Source organism: Rhamphochromis longiceps, linkage group LG1 (genome assembly GCF_057381845.1).
Source record: "Rhamphochromis longiceps isolate RC_006_pf linkage group LG1, R_longiceps_female_GT1.1, whole genome shotgun sequence".
Lineage (NCBI taxonomy): Eukaryota > Metazoa > Chordata > Actinopteri > Cichliformes > Cichlidae > Rhamphochromis > Rhamphochromis longiceps.
Genome location: NC_140557.1, coordinates 42,886,850 through 42,903,879, shown reverse-complemented (window position 1 = coordinate 42,903,879; position 17,030 = coordinate 42,886,850). Strand labels below are relative to the sequence as shown.

The 17,030-nt window shown below is 41.9% G+C and overlaps 1 protein-coding gene across 2 annotated transcripts in view; it reads right to left on the bottom strand.

Moving 5' to 3' along the window:
* Positions 1–14,724, bottom strand: part of vps35 (VPS35 retromer complex component) — a 28,352-nt gene extending 13,628 nt beyond the window's left edge. For both annotated transcript variants that reach the window (XM_085410016.1, XM_085410024.1), the window contains exons 1-11: positions 14,578–14,724; positions 13,653–13,751; positions 13,139–13,235; positions 12,254–12,377; positions 11,106–11,288; positions 5,690–5,909; positions 4,436–4,519; positions 3,979–4,088; positions 3,368–3,464; positions 1,965–2,113; positions 173–380 (exon numbers count right to left, since the gene is read on the bottom strand). In XM_085410016.1, the coding sequence (XP_085266142.1) occupies positions 173–380; positions 1,965–2,113; positions 3,368–3,464; positions 3,979–4,088; positions 4,436–4,519; positions 5,690–5,909; positions 11,106–11,288; positions 12,254–12,377; positions 13,139–13,235; positions 13,653–13,751; positions 14,578–14,580 (1,374 nt within the window). In that variant the 5' untranslated portion in view covers positions 14,581–14,724. The remainder of the gene's footprint in view (positions 1–172; positions 381–1,964; positions 2,114–3,367; positions 3,465–3,978; positions 4,089–4,435; positions 4,520–5,689; positions 5,910–11,105; positions 11,289–12,253; positions 12,378–13,138; positions 13,236–13,652; positions 13,752–14,577) is intronic.
* Between the last annotated feature and the right edge of the window lie 2,306 nt (positions 14,725–17,030).

Here is a 17,030-nt window from a genome sequence, read left to right as displayed (position 1 = left end):
TCCTGGATGATTGAGATGCATCAAGACGATATTTAAATGTGTAAAAAAATAATTACAAAAACTGTATCTATGAAAACCACACATCCTTTCTTATGTAAAATGTTGCTAGGGGGGTGTTTTGTCTGATGCTCTGTCGGTTTAAATACAAATCTACAGCTGTTAGATTAATAACCTGCTCTTGTGCCACAATGGTGGTGTTGTAGTCCAATGTGTTGCTCAGCACATAGCAACTCATGTTCTTGCGGGACTCATAGTCGAAGTATTCAAAGAGTGGTGGGAAGTGTTTGAGCTGCAGGACCATCAGCACATTGTTGTAGGTATCCACCGGGATCTTCAACAGCCTGGTAAGTTCCTTTGACACCGCACTGCTGGTTGCTATGCTAGAGGAGGGAGAAGAAAGGAGACTGAAAATGTTTTTCCCTGCACGATTAAAAGAAGCCGACTCAGGTTTACAGTTCCAAGGGACAAAAAAACCCTCATACCTTCAGGGGGGATCAGTATGGGCTCAAAGATCAAGTTTGTGGAAATTATTAAAGTTGAGAAACTGAGTGAGGACACACATAAAAGTAAGCATATGCTTAGAGATGTTTCTGCTGACATGCTGTGTTTGTTCTTCTCCAAACATCTTTGCTCTCATCTGTCTAAAGGACTTTGTTCAGTTGCAACTTTGCAAAATGAAGTCACACTGTCAAACTCTTTTTAGAGAGAAGACATTTTGTTTGGAAAATGGCAACATTTCCAAATCAGGCATACTTGTAACCTCTGTTTTGCACTTTGACCTTTAACATGCTTACTGAGGCCTCCAGAGTCAGGGAGGCTCTTGGGTCGATTGTGTGGGACAACACGCTCTTGGACGGGGCTGTCTTGGATGTTTTCCATTTGTGAATAATCTTTCTCACTGCACAGAGTTCAGATTGATTGGAAATGGTCTTCTAGCCTGACCCAGATTAAAGGGCTGCTTCCCTCAGATCACTGCTGATGTTGTTCCTGCTTTGCAACACCAGTGTTGCAGTTGTTTCTCAAGAAAGCAATGTATTACTCATTACTTGTTATTCTTCAAAGTAATCCAGTACTTTGCCTAATTACAGTAACTGTTACATTGCTTTTGACTCTAGGCTGCAGTCCCACATCAACACAAATCTATACTAATGAGGACACATTTGATCTTTCTCCTAGATTTCAGCTATTTAACACAAAGCAAAGTTGAAAACCGACCAAAGGGCCAAACAAATTGGTGATTCTACATTAGAAACACGAACAGGTAGAAATGCAGCACGACTGCTACCTGCTGAAGGGTCTGCTGGTCTGCGGTCGGCACAACAAAAAAATCACGTCGACTTCTTTGCAAGCTTAGTGTTAGCATGCCACATATGTAATGTGATTATTGTAACATGGTACTTCAGTGTGTTAACACACAGCTGACTCACTACTGACACACCTACAAACAACCAGAGGGGTCACATTTAACTGATGATCAGTCAGCCAAGCACCATTTTTAATTCAGTTTTATTTAAAAATGACAAATCACAACAAAAGTTGCCTCAGGGCGCTTTCTATTGTAAGGTAAAAATCTTAAAAGAATACAGTGCATGTGATAATCAGGACCTGGCGGCTACTTAATGCCCATGGAAGCAGGAAGCCTGGACTGTACCGCTTCACTGACTTACCATCTTGTTAAATAAATAATGACACTGTATAATATGTCATGTGCTTTTGTGCATCTGACGATGTATTTGCCAAATGTTAAGATGATTATTATGTCCTGAGATGTAAAATCTTTCATCTGCACAACTCATGAAAGCAACCAAGTTTCTAGTTTCCTCAATAATACTAATAACACATCTCAATATGCAAATTTATGTTATAAGAATGAATGCATTCTGCAGCTTTTATTAAACACAGCTCTATGATTTCATGACATCACACGGCTCACTCAGGAGTTCATCAGGGGGCCAGAGACTTACTGTTCCAGGTTGAGCTTGTTGAAGATCTCCACAGTACTCTCCAGGACTTTGTCTACATAATCTACACGTTCAGGGTAGCATTTCATGGCCAAATTGATGAGAGAGACCTGAAGCGATACAATATCCTCTGATGGCATGTCCTGGCGAGACTGAAAGAGTAGACAACAGAAGGGAGCAGTAGTCCCATTGTTAGTTACACTTACTCTAGTACTCTACCTAGTTTGAGAGGCTCCGCCTTTGACTCTGTTGTCCTGTAACAAATAAATTATGATTGCTAGTTTGCTAAGATCCTAATATGATATACCATCTCTGTTAGACTTTAAATGTGGCTCCATAATAATATTACGTGCTTTTAATGTGCTCACACTCGTATGGTTAAGGATAGCTCTCTCCCAAAAACCTTTTGCATTCAATAAAGTAACTCTGTCATCTACTTTGGTCAAACTAGGGCAAATACAATGTTTTGTCTATATTGTGATACGCTCTAGATATATCATGACAGGTCTTGCGCCCCAGCTCCCCCGGTACCGCGGGTGAGTTGCAGCTTAAGCCTCTGTGAAGTCAGGTTTTTATGTCAATATCAGCATGTGTGGTATCCACTGAACCTCCAAATCTCAGGTAAAAGCTCATATAAACCATTTCTACGACCAGCAAACACAGCGAAAACAACAAACAATGAAAACATCTGTTACATAATTTTGTAAAATGTGCCTAAACAAACATGGAAGCCACGAACTCACTCGACTTCACACAACCAAGCCAATGGCACATTGTCTGAAAGCAGAGATCTTCCTACACTGCAAGTGTCGAACACCACAAATATACTGCATGTTAAACAGTAACATGCAATCAGACTCACGTGTGCTGTTTTCCCCGTTTCTCTGGCTGTTGTAGTTCGTATCACAGCCGCTGGTTTATTTAAGCTTTTCTTTGGTGTGTGGGGAGATGTTCACACGCGCAGTTTAAAACATTCGTAATTTTGCAGGGGATGACTTTTCAGCTGGCGGAATACATTTGTGGTACTGCTACCTTTTGTAGCAACAGTTTTATGTCATATTTTGTAAATTACCGCATTTTGTTCGACATCCACCTTGGAAATCCAAATGACAGCAAGTCTGCAACTCCCACTATCGCCATATTTCCCCCTATCTGATAGTATATAAACACTCTCGCTCAGCGCAATGTGCCAAAAATGTGCCGGTAAATGATGCATTCTGTGCGTGTGGGAGAAAACCAAAAACTTGCAGTGAATTACGTGCAGACATCTTAATATTTCCTCGGCAACCTATACTCGATGGTTATGATAAAGGCATTTTAATCATCATACGTGGAAAAACCCGCGACACATCAAGTATATATTGCCTACCCCTATGTCAAACCTTGTTGAATTTAAGGAAACGTACCTGAATTACAGTGGCCACCTGCTGAGAGAAGATGTCAAACAGTTTGATTTCAGCAGGGATCCCTGGGCCATCTTCTCGATGAGCAAACAGAGCAAGTCTGAAACACAAATCAGAAGCTGGCTTAAAAACATCTCCATAAACAGTAAGTCCTTGAGCTCAGCTGTGCATCAGGGTTTTAAAAGGTTTGTACTGTTCACTGCTGAACAAGCATTATTATGAGCAAATCATCATTAGTTTAAACAGGAAGAACAAAATGCTGGAAACCTCATGTTGCAGTTAAAGGTTTAAGCTTGGGGACCAGAGTAAAAAACATGCTTATGGAGCAGCACAGTGGTGAAGGTTAGCACTGGCTAGAAGCTTCTGGTTAGCTCCCTGTGCCAATTTCCTCCGACAACCTAACAAGACATAAGTGTTGGGTTGAATGAGAACTCTAAATTGACTATGATTAAGATACAAATATTTAAATACAAACTAATGTTTTTAAAATGTATAGAATAAAGTAATATATGGCTAACTGTAACTGGTACTGTCAGTCAACCAGTCTCAAAAAGCACTAAATTGCAGTTTGCTCACTGGGTAGCTCTGCTACACTCCAGCAAATAAAACCATACCTGTCAATGAGGGCGATGATGATGTTCTTGACATTTACATGTTGATGTAGCTCAGCACAGGAACGCAGGAAAGGATTCAGTGTTTGAAGGTGGAACTCGTCTGGGAAAACCTTCGGAGACGAGATTATGTTAGCTGAGGCCTGAATGACTGTGACTGCACGTCATATATTTGAAACAACCAGGATGATTGAAATAAAGGCCATTTGAATTTTTCAAATAATGTTGGCTTATTGGGGAACACGGCGGGTGGAACAAATCTGCTTACATGTGACCAATCCCCCATTTGTTTTCCTTTAACATGGTACAGTGTTTGTTTGTTTTTACTAACAGTGCATGATTTCTGGTCATCCCTACTATTCCCTAAAGCCAGTGTTATAAACTAAGGTACAAACAGCAAGTAAAGTCTGGTCTACTGGATTAGTTGTAAATGAGACTCGAGAATTTTCACATAAGGTACCTGAATGATGCATTCCATAAGATATTCCTGAGCCAGTGAATCCCTGCAGTTCACAACCTGCTCCAGGACTCCAGGAAGAACAATCTGTGGAGAGAAAAAGGCACAAGAAAAATGGTTTGACTGAACAAATTATCATAAATACAACAACAGTATGTATGTAAGTATGTACGGTATAAATACATGTCAAATGCAGCAAACACGACGCTGAAACATTACAATTCAATGTCAAAAGAATCATCAATGCTCAAGGATACGACATTGTGCTGTACTTGTTTCTGGAGTATCATTACTTCCAAAGTGCTATCCTGCTTTGTGAAAACTCAAAGTGAGGAGTGGGGTTACATCCAAAAGCATCCTGGAATGGATAAAAGGATAATACGGGATGACCACTTTGACACTACGGTCGTGGCTCAAGAGTTGGGAGGTCGCCTTGTAATCGGAAGGTTGCCGGTTCGAGCCCCGGCTTGGACAGTCTCGGTCGTTGTGTCCTTGGGCAAGACACTTCACCCGTTGCCTACTGGTGGTGGTCAGAGGGCCCGGTGGCGCCAGTGTCCGGCAGCCTCGCCTCTGTCAGTGCGCCCCAGGGTGGCTGTGGCTACAATGTAGCTGCCATCACCAGTGTGTGAATGTGTGTGTGAATGGGTGGATGACTGGATGTGTAAAGCGCTTTGGGGTCCTTAGGGACTAGTAAAGCGCTATATAAATACAGGCCATTTACCATTTACGCACAGACGTCCAGCATAGTTTAATCAGATGTGCATAATAACACTGAATCTTCGTATTGCTTTTGGGCCACACATGTGTTAGCCTCCTCTATCACCCCCCACAGTGGTGATGCTATCGCTCACAGGAGGCCGATAGGACGATCACTCACTGGAGCACATAACTCCGCCCTAATGTGTGTGTCAAACCATTACCACACAATAAAGCCATAACAGTGGCCATAGTTGATTTTGGTGAAAATAAAGCAATGTGTAGTCATATATTATATCACATCTCTGGGACTTCCAGTAAATGCAGAAAAGACACAGGAAGTCAGGTAATGTCAACATAACGTTACTTGAGTTGATAACAACCCTATCACTATAACATAAGTAAACACAGATAATCAAACATCACTCGCACATTTCTGAAAGTCGTGATCAGTGTTGAACACACCAGAGAACCAGCAGCTCTCCTCTTTCTAAGATGACAGCAACAAATCGATTTCTGTGCTGAGACCAGTCCCCACTGCACAGATCAGCAAAAACACACCTGTTTGTATTTCTCCACATTGACACCCTCCAGTTGGCTGAGCCGAACTAGATTGGTGCCCACCAGAATCCTCAGTTCTTGTCGCTCCTTTTCTCTCTTCTCTCGGTCTCGGCTGTGACCCTGATGCTGCATTCGAACCCACAACTTGTTCATCTCCGCAAAGTTTAGAAGGACAAAGTCGATGGAGTCATTGATGTCACCGGTCATCTCCTCTGTTCCCCTGTGGAGTAAAAGCTGCAGTTTAACAAGAGGGATGCAGAAGATTGCAGGACTAGAGTTGTCCTTCCCCTCTGGTGATTTCTAAATTCCCAGTATCAACTATTAAAACACCAATATAACACCATGAACAGTGACGCGTTTTTTAATCCAAACAGCGGACTTAATAATTTATTATATGAAAAATCCTGCTTAATATCCCTGAATAGAAAAGTCCAGTTCACAGATCACATCTACATTACATCACCTAAATGTTAATAAATTCTATTTAGTCTCTTTCATCTTTGTACTCATACCCAAATATTAAGAAAAGATCACGTGTGTTCTTTGGGGATTTGTGTTGGCATGTGGGGCTGCAGCCTTAGTCCCACACGCCTCGTAATGATTGGTCATTACTAGAGATGGCACGATACCACTTTATGTCCAACACCGATATCATAAATTTGGATATCTGCCGATACCGATATGAATCCGATAGTTTTTTAATCAATAAAACTGATTTTTAAATATCTTGCTGCATTTTGTATAAGTTCATACTCAAGTTTAAAACAACAACTACACTAAACCATCAGGCCGACCCTCCTGGGTGATAAGTTAGCAGCGATGCAGGTGGATGCTTCTCTGGTGTCCTGGATTGTTGATTACCTGACAGGAAGACCACAATATGTACGTCTCCCACAGTGTGTGTCTGACAAGGTGATCAGCAACACAGGGGCACCACAGGGGACTGTCCTCTCCCCCTTCCTCTTCACCCTCTACACCACAGACTTCAGCCACTGCACAGAGACCTGCCATCTTCAGAAGTTTTCTGATGACTCTGCGGTGGTTGGATGCATCAGCAGGGATGATGAGACAGAGTACCGGGCTGTGGTCGACTCCTTTGTCACGTGGTGTGAGCAGAATCATCTGCAGCTCAACGTGGCAAAGACCAAGGAACTGATCGTGGACTTCAGGAAGACCAGGAAACACTTGACCCCCGTTTCAATCCAGGGGGTCAGTGTTGACATTGTGGAGGACTATAAATACCTTGGAGTACACATTGACAATAAACTGGACTGGGCTAAAAACACCACAGCACTTTACAGGAAGGGCCAGAGTCGTCTCTATTTTTTGAGGCGACTGAGGTCCTTCAACATCTGCCAGAAAATGCTGAGGATTTTCTATGAGTCTGTTGTGGCCAGTGCGATCCTCTATGCTGTTGCATGCTGGGGGAGCAGGCTGAGGGTCGCAGATGCCAACAGACTTAATAAACTGATCCGTAAGGCCAGCAATGTTGTGGGGATGGAGCTGGACTCCCTCAAGGTGGTGTCGGAGAGGCGGATGCTGTCCAAGATAAAGACAATGTTGGATAACACCTCCCACCCACTCCATGACATGTTGGTCAGTCACAGGAGCTCGTTCAGTGAGAGACTGAGATTACCGAAAAGCACCACTGAACGACACAGGAAATCATTCCTGCCTGTGGCCATCTCCCTGTACAACGCATCCACTTAACACACTGTTTGCTGCTACAACTACACATGTTTCTTTTCCAAATATTTATTTATGAGTGACTTATGTGTGTATGTATGTATATATATGTATATCGATCGTTTGCTCTTGTTGCACCTGTGCTTTGGAACAATCTCCCGATTGGCATCCGGGCATCTGATTCTATTCATTCTTTTAAATCACAGCTTAAAACATATCTTTTTAAACTTGCCTTCTCCACCTTTTAATTGCTGTTTTGTTTGTTTGTTTGTTTGGTTGCTGTGACCTATTGACCTCTTGTATTAATTCCCTCCTATCTTTCTATTGGTGTTTTTTATTATGGTGGTACAGCTTTTATCTTGCTATTACCCATGTGCTGTAGTCATTCTTATTGGTAGCTTTTATCTATGAACATAACTCCTTATTTTTTTTTTATCCGTTATCAATGTTTGAACCTTTTATTGTTTTATGTAAAGCACTTTGGTATGCCCAAGGCTTTTAAATGTGCTCTATAAATAAAGATTGTTGTTGTTGTTGTATATATTGTACTATTCTTAGTTAGCGTATTGTCTGTCTTGTCTTAATGTTGGTTTAAAATGGAGCACTGTAACAAAAAATAATTTCCCCCAGGGATCAATAAAGTATTCTGATTCTGATTCTGATTATACCTGTATGCAAAAAAAAAATGTTTCATAGTTCAGCAATACTGATCAAGCTAATAAACTTAAACCTACACCATCCTCCCTATTCTGGTATTTTAAAGAGTACTTAGCATAAATATTAAGCAACCTAACTAATAGGGCTGCAAACTCCCAGCAAAAAAAATAAAAAATAGGGAACCACCCCTCACGCTCCACCTCATGATGCTTAATCGACGTAATCAACTTTAATTTGATGCAGTGTGAAAAAAAAATGCACAGAAATGAATTATTTTTCAAGAAATATTAAATAGATTCAACATCTTTCTTCAACAAAATTGCAGACTGCACAGATGGTACCTTCCCAAAGGAAAAAGTAGTATAGCTTACTAGGGTATATATATTAGACTTAATAGTTACTATATACAGTAATGGACTTCTATACATTTTACATCAAATTTAAACTTTGGGTGTCAGATAATTATTTATTAAAAGCTCGACATTTTAAATGAGAATAAGAAACAAAAGTATGTCTTTGTGCCCCCTTTTCCCTGTTAATGCCGTATCGGCCCCCCTGGCTAAACTTTGCTAGCTCCGCCCCTGCACAGTTACGTCAGCTACGTAGAAAAAGATCCTCGAGTAGAAAGTAATATTAAATACATTCTAACAACAGCTGATCAAGCTTAAACGTGCTGCTGTTGTTCAGCCGCTGGTTTCCTCTTTCTGGTGCAAAGTGGGCCAAAAACAAAGGAGAGAGACGATCAGCTGATCACAGATCAGTTTCATGATTGAAGTAGCAGCAAGAAGAGGCAGTCGCTCCATATATCGCTTGTTAAGCTTAACGCAGGAATGCTTTACATTCAGAGATGGACTTACACACTTGCTTTACTTCTCTCGGGGATCACTTCCTCGGAGATGAAATGCTGGGTTGGTAGCGAGGCTACAAACACACACAGCTGCTCTATCACGTGACCACACTGCTCCGACGTGCTGAGGTTATGAGCTGAGTTACGCTGTGTCGCAAGTTTTCTGAGGTGCTTTTTTGATATTTAATGGATCGGGTTACATTTTTTATTTCTCTCCGATATCCGATCCAGTGATTTAGGTCAGTAAACAGAGTAACCTGAAAGCAATGTAAAAAGCAGCATAACGAATGTCTTTCTCCAGGGAGAAATTAAGTAATGTAATGCATTACTTTTAAGAAAGGCGTTCTGTGTAGTAATGTTTTTTACTTTGGAGTAATGACCTGATCACAACAAGAGGAGAAACACCTCCAACACCCATAAACATCTGGCCACTCAGCATGTAAATAATTTGCATGAATGTCTTTCATATGCTGCTTAGGATGGTGGTGACTCTCAAAGTGATATCGATAATAGAATCAGAATCACCAAATTCTTATCAATTCCCATCCCTGCTTACAATAATGACCACAGTGTAAGCATGTATACGTGTCTCTATGTACCCTATGGGGCAATCTGAATGAAGGAACATCATCACACATACAGCGATAATTAACATCTATATGTTTTAAAAAGCCATTATTATAAAGTACCTGTGATCTTCAGAGTCATCTTCCTCCTGTGAGTCTGACGTTACCTTCTCTGTTCGGTTCACTTGTCATCATCATTATGTCACTTATACATAACCCCAACTACTAGAAATTTCTTCACCACTAAATATGGAATAAAGATTCTGAAAAAGCGTTGCAGGCCTGGTTAAAATAACTTCACAGATCTATCATGACTTCTAATAAGATCTAATTATAACATTACCAATGTATTAAACAGCTGGGGTACCCAACAAAATACTAGCATTAAAAAAATACAGCAGACATACAAAGATGTGGCCACTTCCTGATTTCCTACTTGTTTTTATACGTTTGTCATTTTTAAATGTTTCAAATTCTCAAACAAATGTTAATATTAGAGAAAGATAACACAAGTAAACACAAACCTACAAGGCTCTGTGTGAAGGTTGCAAACTTTCTGCAGACTCAATCGCTATAGACCTCCAAAATTCAAATGGCCTTCAGACTGGCTCAAGAACAGGGAGTAGAGAGCTTCATGTAATGGGTTTCTATGCCCAAGCCTTACATCACTATGCAAAGCATCAGATGCAGGGGGGATTAAGGTGTGGGGGGGGTGAAATTCAGGAGCTGGGCCTGGCCCCTTAGTTCTAGTGAATGGTTCTTACTTAGTTCTTACTCCTTCAGTATACCAAGACATTTTGGACAATTTTATACTCCCAACTTGTGGGGCGATCGTGGCTCAAGAGTTGGGCGTTCGCCTTGTAATCGGAAGGTTGCCGGTTCGAGCCCCGGCTCCGACAGTCTCGGTTGTTGTGTCCTTGGGCGAGACACTTCACCTGTTGCCTACTGGTGGTGGTCAGAGGGCCCGGTGGCGCCAGTGTCCGGCAGCCTCGCCTCTGTCAGTGCGCCCCAGGGTGGCTGTGGCTGCAATGTAGCTGCCATCACCAGTGTGTGAATGTGTGTGTGAATGGGTGGATGACTGGTTGTGTAACGCGCTTTGGGGTCCTTAGGGACTAGTAAAGTGCTATATAAATACATTTACCATTTACTTTGTGGGAACAGTTGGCCCCTTCCTGTTCTAACATGACTGCACACCAGTGCAAAAAGCAAGGTCCATAAAGACATGGAGGAGCAAATATGGTGCATAAGAATTTGACTGCCCTGCACAGAGTCCTGACCTTAACCTGATAGATTGTCTTTGGGATGAGTTCGAGACTGTGAACCAGGCCTTATGTGAGGCATTTGTGAGGTCTGACCTCACAAATGCCATTCTGTAAGAATGGTTAAAAAGTCCATAGAACACTCCTAAATTTTGTGGAAAGCCTTCCAAGAATAGTCAAAGCTTTTATATACAGCTGCAAACTCTATGGATTAAGAATGGGATGTCATTGAAGTTCATATGAATGTAAAGGCAGACAAGCAAATAGTATAGTGTAGCAAAGAGATTGCAACATCGGTTGCAAACACTCCTTTGTAATTGAAATGTTGGAAAGGGAAAAAAACCCACAACTACTGTGATAGTCGTGGGTGCACACAGAGGGAAAAAGCTCAGCTTACTTACTCTGACTGCTCTCCATCATCTGGTAGTATGTTGCGAGTACACTGCAACAAGTAATTTCTGAGGAAGAGGCCCCTGAGTGGGTGCTGGACACCACGGCACATCTCAACAAGGTCCTTCAGAATGTCCTTGCGAGACTGCGGGAAGGACCGAACATATACCACACCCACTGTAATTAGCAGATAACTGGAGAGACGGGAGGAAACAAAAGACTTCATTAGACAGACGTCTCCACAACTTCAGAGAATAAAGTTAGTATAAACAGACAACAGTCTCACAAGGTGACAAATGTGGATTCATCACATTTCACCTACACCAATGCGACTACCCACTAATGTGTAAAAGTAACTTTTGCACATTTACTGGCGACCACCACTGCTAACCCTCACTCTCCTAGTAGAGACACTTATGTTATCAATTTGCAATTTCTATGTCGCCTTGTTCAAGTTATCACATTCACAAGATTTTGAGAGGATTTTCATGAAACTTAATTCTGACCACGAGGTCAAAATCACCAGGAATGAAACTCGTCCGAGACTCATAGCAGAGTCAACTATGGTATCAATGTGAAGCTCCTACGTGACCTCATTCTCCAGTTATCGCATTCACAAACTTAGATGTTCGCGCTGTCCTCCCACGCACCTGCTCACCTGCCATGCTGACAACAACAGTCCCCTCAGCCTCTTACGGCTGAGGGGTAAAAATCCACACATCACAACCAGAATCCATATTAACATTACATCAACAGATCGAAATATTTAATTCTGAAACACTGCCTCTGCATCCAAATGTCTAAATATTTGGACACAGATACACAAGGACCAGCCCACATTTGCTTGTGTATGGTCTGAGCTATATCCACAAATGCAGGTAGAAACCTGGGACAGGGGCCTAGAGTTGAAATAATATCACCATAATAAAATAGCCCTAGGAGGAAAATATCAGTTCAAACAAAAAGCAGATAACATGGAGACATTGGCCTTACTGATGCACATTTGCAACCTTTTCAGACCAAACACGTGTTTTTCAGCACTTCATTTGTATGGCTGAAATGTTAATGTCGCCTCTCTACTGGGTAAAAGGAAGACAGCGCTGAACAGACGCCACTAATGCTCCACATTTGACAGAAGCTCAGGTTGGTTGATACTCACAGTCTGGGGATGATGTTGCCCGCATACTGGACCAGCTCATACAGATCTGCCACCTTACGTCCCTTGGCAAACTCGTCGGTCAGATAAACCTCTAAGTAGTGGAGTTCATCAGAGATGGCCATATCTGCAGACAGTGTTAGGGACCAATGCACACACGCCACAAATCATACACATTCAACAATGCAGTTCCTTGCAGCATGTTTATAATGTAGTGGCTTCACTTTCAATCTGCACACAGTGTGTTCAGGCGCAATACTGTCAGGCCACCTAAGCATTAAGTGTTCTTTCAATTTTACATTACGGCTCTATAAGCCTACAGTTTACACTCCAACAAATCCTCAAAGGAAGCATCAGTAGAACTAAAAACGGGGATGAATTAAATGAGTGCAGTAGTTCTGCCTTTTTTCCAACAGTTGTTCAACTAAGACTATTTTGGATGAGATCTCCAATGGCAACCTGAGTGTTTGACTTTAGAAGGCAGCCAGCTCTGCACTTTCAAACATCAGTTTGCACTGCCTTCATTCAGCTCTCATTTATTAAACAAGATATTGTTGTAATGCAAGCATACTGTCCACGCTGTTTCAACTTCTGGCCCAGTGTCTGAAGTTTTCTCCCCAAATCAATGTGACCATGCAGTAAAATACTAGGCAGCGCTTATTCTCCTTGTCCTTTTCAAGTGAATATCTCCCGCCTGCTTGCTGCTTCATTTGCCTTCAAATATGATTAACATTAACATGAAGGCAAATGAATGACAATATGACAACCCCACCTCAAACATCATAAAGTTATAAACTGTGACATGTAACGACTGGCTAGTAGCATCTGTTATACAGTCAGCCTGTTTAGATGAGACATAAATGTCTAATCAGCACATGTAAAGGATACAGAGCTCGTAGTAGCTCTTTGGAGAAAGCATGGAGGTCCTTAGTTCACCCAACATGTTGGAGGCATGCTTCAGGGCGTCCATCAACTTGTTTTTGTCCTGCAGGCCACAAATATATTACATATCACATCCAAAACACATGCGTGATTCAAGAAACACTTCATGTATAACACGCTGAACAGCCTGAACGGACCTTGAATTCATCTTTGAGACATCATTATGAAAAGGAAAAGGGGATTAACTGATGGAAAATGCCCCTCATTTACTTACATCAATAAAATTTAGTTCATCCTTTTTCCCCATAGTGTAAGAAATATGATTACTTCACAGTCTCTTTAAATATCATGACAGAATTTTGAGGTTATATTAGCCATCTCTATTGATTATCCATATTATTGTAGTATTCCTTTTAATCAAAAAGACCATAAAAGTCCAGGAGTATCCTTAGGAAGAACCAGTGGTTTAAAAAGCACATCACAATCAAGATGATAGTCCTATAAACTGAAATGCTCCTACCAGGCATCGCTTCATCTGGAACGACTGGACCTTGACAGCTTGCACAGCTTCATCCAGAAGCTTCTCCTGTTCATCCTGGGGTGACTGCTGTGTTGCTGGCTGCAACAGAGGATGGAAATACAAGTTATAGCACTCCTTGATTGATCTAGCAGGATTTTCTTCATGCAACACAGCATAAAAAGCAAGAACTCAAGTTTGACTTGTCTGATGGTCTATAACGCCAGAAAAGAGAAAGGAAAAAACGGAGCAGTCTGAGGAGTTCAGCAGACTCCCGAGTTGTTGTTTCCATGTCTAAATCCAAAACACATCGAGTCAGATTTGTTTGCATGTTTGAAGTCACGACGGCTGTATCTACTAATGAGGTTTGATGGCAGGATCGTCCGTGAATTGAAGAAAAAAGTTTTACAGAAACGACTGAATGTCCATCAGACCAAACGAAGCTGCTACAGGTGTTTGAGCTCGCCTGCACAATCTCACACGACATGCTTCCGTCTGTATGCTCCGTGTTCGGTTACTCTAAGTCGGAGGCAACATTTAGATGCTTACATTAAAATATGACACAGCAAAGCGAAAGACGACGCTAACAAAAACCTAACTGTACAGTCTTATTTAATTTGCGTCAGAAATGTTGATGTGTACCGCAGCCTTTGTTTGCAAATATCATACTGTATATAGGAGCACGATGAGTGTTTCAAAGACAAACAAATGTTGCATCTAGTTGCTCGATAGCTTCAGTCGGCTGCTAGTTAGCTTAGCTAGCTGCTGTCAAACGCCGAGCTAGGCCAAAGGACCATTCACGCAGCTGACTTTAGATCAAATCACGTTACACAGTCAAAATGAGTTTTTCCAGCGGTCAAAACTTCACACAGGCAAATGTCGGAATGCACAACGTTGCACTAAAGTCGGTATTCGGTAAAGTGCTTACCATGGTTATGGGACGTGTTTCAGCTCAGTCGGGAAGGCTGGCCTGTCATGTGACCCACAAGAACGGGCTGACGGTCTGCACTCAGTTAGCGTCACGTCAGATCACAGGCGTGGCCGTTTCTCCACCACTCTCTCTACGTCTCACTTCCCCACGAAAGGGCTTGGGGCTACATTAAGGGAAATATATTATTGATCATTTCGAGAAAAGAGGTTGAAATGTGGAGATCACAGTTGTTGTTTCAAGAAAAATACCACGCCTCCTATGCCCTCTACAAAATGCCTTGCGTAAACGAGTTAGTTAAACAAATTGATCAGTCTTCTTACCACCGTGTCTTGTGATATAACATACATCCTCTTTCGTTATTATTGCAACACTATGAAAACACCTCAGTATACATAAAACTGTATTATGGAGAGTTGGGACAGTTGCTAGTGGCAACACTGAAGACCAAGTTGAGATTCTTCTGCGACTCTTCAGGAAGACCACATCACAAGTTCAACATACAGTTTTTGAAAGACAGCAAGCAAGCAAAAGAGTTCAACTGTGAAGTCAGGAACAGATTTGAGGTGCTGGGGGATCTGGTCGAAAAGACATTAGAGAAGCCCTGGACAGAAATACAGAAGACCTGGAAGGCCGTTTACACCAAAGTCCTGGGGAAGAAGAAGAGGGAGCAGAAAGATGGGATGACAAAAGACACATGGGAGAAGATAGAGAAGAGAAAGGAGGTGAAGCAAAAAATTAACAGATGTCAAGTGAACCGAGAAGTGAAGAAGAGCGCCAGACGGGACAAAAGACAATTTGTGCACAGTATGACAAAAGAGGCAGAAACAGCAGCCAAGCAGAACAACATGAGGTGAGTGTATGAGATCACCCAGACCTTGTCAGGAAAAAGTTTCAACTCAAGTAAGCCAGTCAAGGACAAGAATGGGAAAACAATCACAAGTGACAAGAAACAAAGAAGAAGATGGGTTCAGTGTTCAATGTGTAATGGTAACTTTATTGTCCCCAGTGGGAAATTTGCAGTATGTCCATAAGCCCTGAGGAAACAACCTAAATTTATCATCAAAAAAGTGCAGTGTGTAATGGCAACAACCCTTATGGTTTAGAGTTATTAACCATGATAATAGCACTAGGTACAAAAGACAATCTATGTCTCTTTGTATTCACTGCAGGCACTTTATACCGACAACCTGATGGAAGCAGTTGAAAATCATTAAAGAACACAACATGACAGAGGTTGCCTTCCTCAGCACCTGCCTGTCATAGAAGTCCACAAGCTGGACCTGAGACCTCCCTGAAATCTGACCAGCCACTTTAACCAGGTTGCTAAGTCTGGTCTTATTATTCAAATAAATATTACCATACCAAGCAATGATACAGAAGGTTAAAACAGATCCAATAAAACTTTTTATAAAAAGAAGAGTCATCATTACAGATGAAACATTAAAACCTCTCAACCTCCTTAAAAGGTCTTTGTTGAACCTTTTTCACTGTAGCAGCAAGTTGTGACTCAAAGGACAGAGTCTTATCAAGAACAACCCCCAAATACTTATAACTGTCCACCAGTTCAATGGCTGCACCATTCACCACTGTTAGTGCAGGATGGGGGGATGTCTTCCTGAAGTCAATAACCATGTCCTTGGTTTTCAGTGTGTTGATCTTTAAGAAGGACTGATCACACCACGAAACAAACTCATCCACAACAGGCCCATGGGAATCCTCTTCACCATGAAGGAGGCTTTCAATGACTGTGTCATCTGCGTATTTAATGAAATGCCTATTAGCCTGTGTACTGCGACAGTCATTAGTGACAAAATATACAGTAGAGGAGAGAGACAGCAACCCTGTGGTGAACCAGTAGAAGAGTTCAGCTGTTTGGAAAAACAGCCGTTTACTCCATTTACTCTCAAAGAGATCCTGAATCGACTAACACCGCAAACAGTCCCCGACATACCACCAGCAGAAGAGCACCTCTGTATCAACAGCAGTCCACCAATCAAGGCAGAGATCACCAAAGCCATCAAGTCCTTGAAAAATGGAAAGGTACCAGGGCTTCCAGAAGCTGTCAAGGCAGACGTGGCAGCAGCAGTGGAGATGCTGCAACCTATCCTAGTGATAATATGGGAACAGGAGCAAGTGCCTGCTGACTGGAAGCTTGGGTACCTGGTGAAGCTCCCCAAGAAAGGCGATTTATCTCAGTGCGGCAACTGGCGAGGAATTATGCTGCTGTCCATCCTCAGCAAGGTGTTGACCAGAATCATCTTGGAGAGAATGAAGGAGGCATTGGACAAGAGACTGAGATCAGAGCAGGCAGGATTAAGACAAGACAGATCATGTACAGAGCACATCAAGTCAAGTCAAGTCAAGTTGGCTTTATTGTCACTTCAACCATATACAGTTAGTACACAGTGAAGCGAAACAACGTTCCTCCAGGACCAAGGTGCTACATGCAA